General features: G+C 45.0%; 1 protein-coding gene across 7 annotated transcripts in view; it reads left to right on the top strand.

The window, feature by feature from the left end:
* CFAP70 (cilia and flagella associated protein 70) overlaps positions 1-12,014 on the top strand; it is an 89,505-nt gene that overhangs the window by 76,626 nt on the left and 865 nt on the right. For 6 of the 7 annotated variants that reach the window (XM_062214700.1, XM_062214703.1, XM_062214704.1 and 3 more), the window contains 2 exons: positions 3,834-3,935; positions 9,998-10,045. In XM_062214700.1, the coding sequence (XP_062070684.1) occupies positions 3,834-3,935; positions 9,998-10,045 (150 nt within the window). The remainder of the gene's footprint in view (positions 1-3,833; positions 3,936-9,997; positions 10,046-12,014) is intronic. The other variant, XM_062214701.1, reaches the window with a different exon arrangement.

Below are 12,014 nucleotides of genomic sequence, written 5' to 3'. Positions count from 1 at the left end.
TCTCTCTCTCCCTTCTGTAACTCTTTCAAATAAATAAAATAAATCTTAAAAAAAAAACAAAACTTGCAGATTTCCAAATGTGCACTGGGCTCTTAGAAGTCTCTGCAGCACTTAACCCTATTGTTCACTTCCTTCCTAAGGCTCTCCCTTCCATGGCTTCCACAATATTACACTCCATTCTTCCATTTCTCATTTCTTTCTTTCTTTCTTTTTCTTTTTCTTTTTCTTTTTTTTTTTTTTTTTTTGGACAGGCAGAGTTAGACAGAGAGAGAGACAGAGAGAAAGGTCTTCCTTCCGTTGGTTCACTTCCCAAATGGTCGCTATGGTCAGTGCGCTGCGTCCAGCACACCGCGCCAATCCGAAGCCAGGAGCCAGGTGCTTCCTCCTGGTCTCCCATGCGGGTACAGGGCCCAAGCACTTGGACCATTCTCCACTGCCTTCCTGGGCCACAGCAAAGACTGGACTGGAAGAGGAGCAACCGGGACAGAATCCGGCGCCCTAACCAGGACTAGAACCTGGTGTGTCAGCGCCGCAGGCGGAGGATTAGCCTAGTGAACCACGGTGCTGTCCCATTTCTTTCTTTTTTTAAAAGATTTTTTCTTTACTTATTTGAAAGTCAGAGTTACACAGAGAGAGAAAGAGAGAGAGAGAGAGGGAGCCAGAAGCTTCTTCCAGGTCTCCCATGCGGGTACAGGGGCCCATGGCTATAGCAGAGAGCTGGATTGGAAGTGGAACAACCAGGTCCCAAATTGGTGCCCATAAGGGATGCTGGCATTGCAGGCTGTATCCTTTACCCACTACGCCACAGTGCCGCCCCCCCCCCCATCCTTCCATTTCTACACCTTCCGCTCTGACATCTCATTCTCAGCTTGTTTTTGTTTTTTGTTTGTTTGTTTGTTTTTGCTGGCTCCTCTTTTCCCCACCATAGTTGCTGGGTCCTCCTGGGTTCTGTAGTCAGCCATTTCCCTCTGTCATTTATTTTTTTACCTTCCTTTCAGTGAGCTCTTGGAAGGCATGGATTATATTGTATTTATTTTTATATTCTCAGAATCTAGCATTCTGCCTGACCCAGAGTAATTCCTCAGCAAATGTAGTTTGGTTGAATAATGAATCAATGTCTCAGAGACCTTTAAAGTGTGAGCTGGGGGCCAGCGTTGTGGCATAGCAGGTAAAGATGCTGCTTGTAGTGCCAGCATCCCATATGGGTGCCAGTTTGAGTCCTGGCTACTCCACTTCCGATCCAGCTCTCTGCTATGACCTGGGAAAGCAACAGAAGATGGCCCAAGTCCTTGGGCCCCTGTACCACGTGGGAGACCGGTAAGAAGCTCCTGGCTCCTGGCTTCAAATCTGCACAGCCCTGACCTGTGGCCAACTGGGCAGTGAACCATTGGATGGAAGATCTCTCTCTCTTTCTCTCTCTCTCTCTCTAACTTTTTCAAATGAATAAATAAATCTTTTTTTTTTTTTAAAAGTGTGACCCAAGGTGTAGGCAGAGTTGAAATGCTATTTTCCATCCTTTTTTTAATGGCTAGAAACTAATTTTTAAAAATATTTACTTTATGGGACTAGCACTATGGCATAGCAGTTAAAACTGGCACCTGCAATGCTGGCATCCCATATGAGCGCTGGTTTGAGTCCTGGCTTCTCCACTTCTTGTACAGCTCCCTGCTAACGAACCTGGAAAAGCAGCTGAAGATGGCCCCAAATCCTTGGGCCCCTGCACCCGTGTGGGAGATCTGGAAGAAGCTCCTGACTTCTGGCTTCAGATCAGCCCAGCTCCATTCATTGTAGCCATCTAGGGAGTGAACCAATGGATGGAAGATCTCTGTTTTTCTCTCTTTCTCTCTCTTTCTGTCTCTCTCTCTGTAACTCTGCCTTTCAAATAAATAATTCTTTTTTTATAAAGATTTATTTTATTTATTTAAAAGAGTTACACACAGAGTGAGAGGGAAAGTCAGAGAAAGAGGTCTTTTATCTGGTAGTTCCTTAAATGGCAACCATGGCTTGGGTTGGGCCAGGCAAAGCCAGGAGCCTAGAACTCCATCTGGGTCTCCCACATGGGTGTCAGAGGGCCTATGCACTCAAGGCATACTCCATTGCTTTCCCAGGCACATTAGCAGGGAGCTGGATCAGAAGTGGAACAGCCAGGACTTGAACTGGTATTCTAGTAAGGATGCCGGTATTGTGGGCAGCAGCTTAATTCATTTTGATACAATACTGTCTCCTATTTTCTTCTTTTTTTATATTTTTAACTTTTATTTAATGAATATAAATTTCCAATGTACAGCTTATGGATTACAATGGCTTCCCCCTCCCATAACTTCCCTCCCACCCGCAACCCTCCCCTCTCCCGCTCCCTCTCCCCTTCCACTCACATCAATATTCATTTTCAATTCTCTTTATATACAGAAGGTCAATTTAGTATATATTAAGTAAAGATTTCAACAGTTTGCACCCACATAGAAACACAAAGTGAAACATACTGTTTGAGTACTAGTTATAGCATTAAATCAAAATGGACAGCACATTAAGGACAGAGATCCCACATGAGGAGCAAGTGCACAGTGACACTCTAGTTTATGGCGCCAGTAACCACCTTAGGCTGTCGTCATGAGTTGCCAAGGCTATGGAAGCCTTCCAAGTTCGCCAACTCTGATCATATTTAGACAAGGTCATAAAAGACAGGGTGAGGATAGTAACCAATGATCCTAAGAGTGGCATTAACCAGGTCTGAACAATTATACAGCATTAAGTGGGGAAGAGGACCATCAGTACACACAGGTTGGAAGTAGAGCCATTGGTGGTAGAGTAGAGGTTATGGTTACGAAGGAATGAGGCCCAAGTGCGCTAGACAGGGTCTAGAACAAAGGACAGAGTCATTATTAGAGGAGCTAAGAAAGGTGCTGTCTAAGCTACAATTAAGTTTTCTGATTGAGAGGCAAATAGAACCTGACAGAAGGGGCCTGGTAATAATCTGTTGGGCTTTAGGCCTTGTAAGTTAAGAGGCCCAGACCTATCTATCTCTTCACATGGGGTATATCCTAAGGGAGGTGTGAACCTCCTAGGGGAAGGCACTCTGTTGACTTTCATTACTTAGCTGGCCTGGGAGGAGAGCTGGCCAGGTAAAGGCAGGTGGCACCTCTAACAAGAAATTTACAGTTCTGCCTGCAATGTTGCTGACCCTACTTGGCCGTCCCCTCAGCTGCAGCGGTCACTTTGGAAGTTGGGCTGAGTGAAGGGTATTATGTGAAGGTATTATGGGCAGCAGCTTAATTCATTTTGATACAATACTGTCTCCTATTTTCTTCTTTTAAAACAGAAATGATGAGCTACTTTTGAGAGAGCCCTATTCATTTGGCCTTTCGAAGATTTTACAAAGCAAGCTAACAACAGTTTTAGGAAGTAGTAATGTTCTCTGTATGCCCAGAGCACACTAGAGTCTCTAAATACTGCATTGATTGCTCACGTTTGGGCTGTTAACGGATATAATGAGAAAGGAGTATTTCTAGAAAATAGTATTTTGACAAGCAAATAGGACTTTAACTTCTGACAGTAGAAGGAAGGAGGACAGAGTGTGAGGTGAGAGCCTGGCATGCAGGGCTGCAGATTCCCCTGCCTGACTTTTAAATCAGAGTAGTTCTGCTTTTATTTGTTCACATACTGTGCCACTACATTCGATTTCATTTGAAGAAAGAGTAACTAAAAAATATAAAAAATGACTGGTATAGGTCACATACACCAATGTTACTTGGAAGTAGTGGTTAAGCTGATTCCGACTGGCTTGAGTGAAACTACTCCGACTTCCTACTCAAACTTCTCCCTTTTCTGTGTAGCTGGAGGAGCTCACCGAGGCTGAGGATGCTCTTTCTGAAGCCAATGCATTAAACAACTACAACGCTGAAGTATGGGCTTATCTGGCTCTGGTCTGCCTGAAAGTGAGTGTTGTTGTTTGTATGTTTGCAAACAGAAGTATAAAATTTATTTAAAGCCACCTATAAAGTTGTCTGTATTCAGGAATGATATAATTTACAGTAGTATTTTTTAAGTTCATCACAAAAATTTAAAATACATTTTCAATTACAGTATTCATTGAGCCTTATTCAGTTAGAACGATTAAGGAAAAAAAAAACTTTATGCTGTAAACAAATGAGACATAGGGACAGTTTTAACAGTTTCCGCTGAAAGTGAGTATTTATCATGTTCTTTTCAAGAACAGAGGAACCAAATAAGCAAGCAACAGTGGAGGGCCATTTATGCTTGGAAGTCTGATGAGCTCCAGATTTGATCTTTATACTGATGATAAAGAAAAGGCCAAGTTTGGTCAACCTCTACTTGGAATGTGCTTTAAAATCGTATATCCACGTGTTTCTCTAGTATGGACATTCTAAAAATGGAAACAATAAAGGATTAGAATGTAAACCAGGAAGGAGCTGGTGCTTTGGTGCAGTGGGTTAAAGCCCCAGCCTGCAATGCTGGCATCCCATATGGGTACCTGTTGGAGTCCTGGCTGCTCCACTTCTGGTCCATCTCTCTGCTATGGCCTGAGAAAGCAGCAGAGGATGGTCCAAGTCCTTGGGCCCCTGTGGGCACCCATGTGGGAGGCCCGGAAGAAGCTCCTGGCTCTTGGCTTTGGATTGACTCAGCTCTAGCCATTGCATCCATCTGGAGAGTGAACCAGCAGATGGAAGCGCTCTCTCTCTGTGTGTGTGTGTTTGTGTGTGTGTATATGTGTGTGTCTACATCTCTTTGTAACTCTTCCAAATAAATAAAATAAATCTTAAAAAAAAAAAAAAAAAAGAGGCCGGCGCCGTGGCTTAACAGGCTAATCCTCCGCCTTGCAGCGCCGGCACACCAGGTTCTAGTCCCGATCGGGGCGCTGGATTCTATCCCGGTTGCCCCTCTTCCAGGCCAGCTCTCTGCTATGGTCCGGGAAGGCAGTGGAGGATGGCCCAAGTGCTTGGGCCCTGCACCCCATGGGAGACCAGGAGAAGCACCTGGCTCCTGGCTTCAGATCAGCACGATGCGCCGGCCGCAGCGGCCATTGGAGGGTGAACCAACGGCAAAAAGGAAGACCTTTCTCTCTGTCTCTCTCTCTCACTATCCACTCTGCCTGTCAAAACAAAAACAAAAACAAAAAACATAAACCAGGTCAGGGATCAGCAAAAGAGATGCTTTACTAGTCTTTTTGTACTCTTTCTTTCTTTTCAACTACTGGCTGAAGGTGTTTCTTCTTGATTCAGATGGGAAATTGGGTGGAAGGTATTGTGGGAATTCCTCATAGGTGCTTTACCACTAAAAAATAACTCTCCCACAGATGGACTTAAATAACTTACGCATAAATCTAAGGTAAAATTGGGATTAATGAGAGTGGCCCTCAGTTTTCCCTTGGCCAATATGATGCCAAATTGATGCATGCCGGGTGTGTGTGTGTGTGTGTTATGGTTATAAAAGGAATTAACAAAACAAATATTACTGGATTTTCTCTTTGTAATAAATATCCAAAAATATCAATGTGAGAAATATTTGATTTCCTTTTTTAAAAAATTTATTTTTATTTATTTTAAAGGCAAAGTTGCACAGAGAGGGACAGGTAGAGACATCTTCCATCTTCTAGTTCACTCCTTAAATGGCCGCAACAGCCAAGGCTGGGCCAGGCCAAAGCCAGGAGTCAAAAGGTTCATCCAGGTTTCCCATGTGGGTGCAGAAGCCCAAGGACTTTGGCCATCTTTGCTGCTTTCCCAGGCACATTAACAGGCAGCTGAATCAGAAGTTGAACAGCCAGGTACCCATATGAGACACCGGCATATGAGATAAGAACTGGTACCCATATGAGATGCTGGCATTTCAGGCAGCAGCTTAAACCATTACCCCCAATGCTGGCCCCTTGAGTTCTTTTTTAAAAAAGTTTTTTTTTTCTTTTCTTCTTCTCTTTCTTCTTCTTTCCCCTTCTCCCTTCCCCTCCTCCTTCTTCAACATCAGAGCAAGAGAGAAAGAGAGAGAAAGAGATCTTTCGTCTGCTTTTTCACTCCCCAAATGACTGCAACAACCAAGTCTGGGCCAGGTTGAAGTCAGGAGCAAGGAACTCCATCCTGGTTTCCTACATGGGTGGCAGAAACCCAAGCATTTGTGGCATTCAGGTGCAGTAGCAGGAAGCTAGATAAGGAACATAGTAGCCAGGAATTGAACTGGCACTCCAACATCAGATTCTGGCATTCTAAGTAGTGGCTCAGCCTGCTGTGCCACATTGCTGGCCCAATTTTTGAATTCTTATCTCATTTATATTATAACTAGTTGTAGGAGCTATGACTTGGCACTTAGCCATACTAGGCCTTAGTTTCCTCATCTTTAAATGAAAATGGTTGGGGCTGGCGCTGTGGCGCAGCAGGTTAACGCCCTGGCCTGAAGCACCGGCATCCCATGCAGTAGAAGATGACCTAAGTGCTTGGGCCCCTGCACCCGCGTGGGAGACCCAGAAGAAGCTCCTGGCACCTGGCTTTGGATCAGTGCAGCTCTGGCCATTGCGGCATCATCGGATGGAAGACCTCTCTCTTTCTCTGCTTCTCCTTCTCTCTGTGTGTGACTCTGACTTTCAAGTAAATAAATAAATCTTAAAAAAAAAAAAAAAGGAAATGGTTGATATAGAAAATCTTTTTTTTTTTTTTTTTGACAGGCAGAGTGGATAGTGAGAGAGAGAGAGACAGAGAGAAAGGTCTTCCTTTTTGCCGTTGATTCACCCTCCAATGGCCGCTGCGGCCGGCGCATCACGCTGATCCGAAGCCAGGAACCAGGTGCTTCTCCTGGCCTCCCATGCGGGTGCAGGGCCCAATGACTTGGGCCATCCTCCACTGCACTCCCGAGCCATAGCAGAGAGCTGGCCTGGAAGAGGGGCAACCGGGATAGAATCCGGCGCCCCGATCGGGACTAGAACCTGGTGTGCCGGCGCTGCAAGGCGGAGGATTAGCCTGTTAAGCTACGGCGCCGGCCGATATAGAAAATTTTTAAAACAAATTTTTAAGAAGTTATAAATGTATGTAAGAAATAGAAGAAAACAGGGCACAAGTTCCCATCTACTGATTCACCCCAAATATCCACAATGGCCAGGGCTGAGATAGGCTGAATCCTCTCACATGGGATGCAGGGAGTAGACCACTTGAGTTATCACCTTCTGTCTCCATGGTCTGCATTATCAGGGAGGTGGAATTGGGAACAGAGCCAGGACTTGAACCCAGGTACTCAGATATGGATGTGGGTACCCCAACCAGTGTCTTAACTCCAAACATACACCCCTCAATATGGAAGACCTTAATATACTTCTTTCAGAAACTGATAGATCAAGTGGGAAAAAAAGATCTGTAAAGATATATAACCCAGTTAACTGGATGAGTTCAATACCAATGTGGAACTCTGAACTTAACAATTAGAAGACATTGTTTTAAGCACCAATGAGTACTCATAAAAACTGACCACATATGACCACAAAGAGAGGTTTGACAAATACATATGGATCACACTGCAGTAAAATTATAAAAATACAATTAAGATATAGGCTAAAACACATATATATTTTGAAACCTAAAATCTTGCTTGTATTTAATTCATGGTCAAAGAGGAAGTCATATGACAACTTCAATTACGAAGTCTTGTGCTAGCACAGATCTAAAAATGGCTTTCTCCTCCAAGACTATTCAATCATCAAACACTTATTGAGGTACTGGTGTGAAGTGATTTTGCAAATTAAAGTCTCAAACTGGTTGACCCTAAAATATAGAGATTATCTGGTTGGGTCTAACCCAATTAGGCTAATAAATCTTCAAAAAACAAGTTTTCACTGGCAGGGGACAGAAAGGGAAATCAGGGATTTGAAGCACAGGAAGCAGTCAACACACTGTCACTGGTTTGAAGATGACAACCAATGTGAATGGTCTCTAGAAGCTAACAGCAGCTTCTACTGAAAGCCAGCAAGGCAATAGGGACCTTCATTCAACAAGAATATCCTTCCTTCAACAAGTATAAGGAAGTGAATTCTACCAGCAACTTGAATGAGCTTGAAGTAGATTCTTCTCCAGAGCCTGCACATAAGAGGCCAGCCTAGACTATACCTTGTTTTTGGCCTTGTAAGACCCTAAGCAGAGAACTAGTTGAGCAAAGCCAGACATCTGACCTATGTGATATGATATTTTTAAACTTCTAAGCTTGTGATAATTAGTTACACAGAAATAGAAAAACTAATATAGGCCTTGTAGTAGATTTTTATAATGACTGCTACTTAATTATGCTTTCAAGCCCACACTTTGCATTGTGACGTTGACATTCCCTTCCACTAAGAAATGGAGTCTCGGGGCCAGCGCTGTGGTGTAGCAGGTAAAGCTGCCACCTGCAGTTGCTGGGATCCCAAAAGGGCTCCAGTTCGAGTCCTGGATACCCCAATTCTGATCCCACTCTTTGCTGTGGCCTGGGAAAGCAGTAGAAGATGGCCCAAGTCCTTAGGCCCCTGCACCCTCGTGGGAGCCCCATAAAAGCTCCTGGCTCCTGCCTTCGGATCCACATGGCTCCAACCTTTGTGGCTAATTGGGGAGTGAACCATTGGATAGAAGACACCTCTCTCTCTCTCTCTCTCTCTCTCTCTCTCTCTTTTTTTCTCTCCTTCTCTCTGTGTGTAACTTTGACTCCCAAATAAATAAATAAATATTTAGAAAAAAAAATGGAGTCTCTCATTTCTCTACTTTGAATCTTAGCTGATCTTGTGACTTTCTTTAGTAGAATATGGTGGAAATAACATTGTGTGAATTTTCAGAGGCTAGGCCTTGAGAAGCCCTGCAGCTACTGCTGTTGCTCTCTTGAAATTCTGGGAACACATCATGTTGTGAAGAAGACCAATTTAAACTCTACGAGGCTTAAAGTCCATGTGGAAGAGAACTAAACAACCCCAGCTAGTCGCCAACAACAGCAGCCATTTGGGAAATGCTATCCTGAGGATTAAGAATCAGTGCAAATAACACACTTAAAACAAGGGCAACAGGGGACTGGCATTGTGGTGCCATGGGGTAAGCTGCCTCCTGCAACACTGGCATCCCATATGGGAGCCAGTTCAACTCCAGGCTGCTTCACTTCCAATCCAGCTCCCCGCTAAAGCAACTGAGAAAGAGTAGTGGAAGATGGTCTCCTGCACCCACATGGAAAACTCATGTGAAGCTCCTGTCTTCTGTCCAGCACAGTCCTGGCAAACTGCAGCCCTTTCGGGAGTAAACCAGCAGATGGAAGATTTCCCTCTCTGTCTCTCTCTAAATCTGCCTTTCAAATGAATAATCTTTAAAAATGGTCAATGAAAACAATATAAATTACCTTGTAAGTATTATGTGAGTGTTAACTATTTTTAATAGAATGGTTTCACTTCCAAGAGGACTAAATGATTCACAGTGCTTTCAAAAAAAAAAAAAAAGGGCCGGCGCTGCAGCTCAATAGGATAATCCTCCGCCTGCAGTGCCGACACACCAGGTTCTAGTCCCGGTCGGGGCGCCGGATTCTGTCCCAGTTGCTCCTCTTCCAGGCCAGCTCTCTGCTGTGGTCCGGGAGTGCAGTGGAGGATGGCCCAAGTCCTTGGGCCCTGCACCCGCATGGGAGACCAGGAGAAGCACCTGGCTCCTGGCTTCGGATCAGTGCAGTGCGCCTGCTGCAGCAGCCATTGAGGGGTGAACCAACAGAAAAGGAAGACCTTTCTTTCTGTCTTTCTCTCTCACTGTCCACTCTGCCTGTCAAAAAAAAAAAAAAAGGAAAGAGAGGCCAGGTGTTTTTAAGCTTTTTGAAACACAGAAATCTACACACACACATTTATATTTTAGCTTCCACTTTCATTTTCCTGCTTTCCCTTTGAATTCAGAAGTTCTTACCTGGGAAGAGTATAGCATCTTCTGTCTTAGGTAGAACCATTTTAGGAAATGCACTTTCCCCAGCATGTTTACATGTCGTCACCATCATCGGCTGCTATACTGTTTTTCAGGCTGGACGGCAACTGGAAGCTGAGCAGGCGTACAAGTACACGATAAAGGTAGGACACAGATGCTTCTGTCACTTCCTTGCTCTTTTCTAAGGCTGGGAAACTGGGGGGAAGGTGCTGGCTTTTTTCAGGACTTTAGAGCATTTCATGACTTTTTATTTATTTGAAAGTCAGAGTTACACAGAGAGAAAAGGAGAGGCAGAGGGAGAGAGGTCTTCCATCCACTGGTTCATTCCCCAGATGGTCGCAATGGCCGGAGCTGAGCTGATCCAAAGCCAGGAGCCAGGAGCCAGGAGCCAGGAGCCAGGAGCCAGAAGCTTCTTCCACGTCTCCCACATGGTTGCAGGGGCCCAAGCACTTGGGCCATCTTCTACTGCTTTCCCAGGCCATAGCAGAGAGCTGGATCAGAAGTGGAGCAGCTGGGACTAGAACCTGGAGCCCATATGGGATGCTGGCATCGCAGGCGGTGGCTTTACCCACTATGCCACAGTGCCGGCTTCTCATGACATATTTTTCTGGAGGCTTTTCTTAGCACTTTGCCATTATCTTGGGATTACTGGTTTTTTTTAATAATAACCTACATATAGCCATGACTGATCTTTAATTCTTTAGAAAGAATATGGCTTAGGGGCCGGCGCAGCGGGTTAATGCCCTGGCCTGAAGTGCCAGCATCCCATATGGGCGCCAGTTCTAATCCCAGCTGCACCTCTTCCAATCCAGCTCTCTGCTATGGCTTGGGAAAGCAATAGAAGATGGCCCAAGTCCTTTGGGCCATTGCACCCATGTGGGAGACCTGGAAGAAGCTCCTGACTCCTGGCTTCAGATTGGCACAGCTCCAGCCATTGCAGCCATCTGGGGAGTGAACCAGTGGATGGAAGACCTCTCTCTCTCTCTCTGTCTCTACCTCTCTCTGTAACTATGTCTTGCAAATAAATAAAAATAAGTCAAGAAGGAAGGAAGGAAGGAAGGGAGGGAGGGAAGAAGGAAGGAAGGAAAGGGGAAGAGAGAGAAAGAGAAAGAGAAAGAAAAAGAAAAAGAAAGAGAGAGAATATGGCTTAACAGAAAGCCAAGTGGCCTGAGAATTAATGGACCTGAATTGTGGTTCTGGCTTGGCCACTTATCGTGTTAACGTCTCTGGGCTTTTCCTCTTATGTAAAATGAAGAGGTTGGTGTCATCCAGGGATCAGTCAACTTTTTTCAATACAGAGTAAAATAGGAAATATTTTAGGGTTTGTATAACACATGCTGCTTTTCGCACTTACTAAACTCTGCCCTTGTATGTGCAAAGTCGCCATTGATAATACATAAACAAATGGTTGTCTTCTTCTTTTTTTTTTTTTTTTGACAGGCAGAGTGGACAGTGAGAGAGAGACAGAGAGAAAGGTCTTCCTTTGCCGTTGGTTCACCCTCCAATGGCCGCCACGGTAGCCGCGCTGCGGCCGGCCCACCGCGCTGATCTGATGGCAGGAGCCAGGTGCTTCTCCTGGTCTCCCTTGCAGATGCAGGGCCCAAGGACTTGGGCCATCCTCCACTGCACTCCCTGGCCACAGCAGAGAGCTGGCCTGGAAGAGGGGCAACCGGGACAGGATCGGTGCCCCGACGGGGACTAGAACCCGGTGTGCCGGTGCTGCAAGGCGGAGGATTAGCCTAGTGAGCCGCAGCGCCGGCCAACAAATGGTTGTCTTCTAATAAAGTTTTACATGGTGGGGGGGAACCAAGTGGCAGGCTAGATTTGGCTCACAAATAGTACCTGGTCTATTCTATTAGTTATGAATTGCAAGTCATTTGACTTGAGGATTGCATAAAAAATTACAGCTCCACAAAGTCATCAGGGACCCAACCTCTTTCTGCTCCATCAATCACAGCATGTAGTTTCCATCCCTCATAGTTGCAAAACAGTCCATGTATCTCCAGCCACCAAATCCATGTTTCAGGTGAGAAAAAAGAACAAGAGGAGCAGGGGAACAAAAAGGCGTCGACGCTGCAGCTAATTCAGCACCATTTAAAAGGCTTTCCTACC

This window comes from Lepus europaeus, chromosome 17 (genome assembly GCF_033115175.1).
Source record: "Lepus europaeus isolate LE1 chromosome 17, mLepTim1.pri, whole genome shotgun sequence".
In the NCBI taxonomy this organism is placed as follows: Eukaryota; Metazoa; Chordata; class Mammalia; order Lagomorpha; family Leporidae; genus Lepus; species Lepus europaeus.
This window is presented reverse-complemented; position numbering and strand designations above follow the sequence as displayed.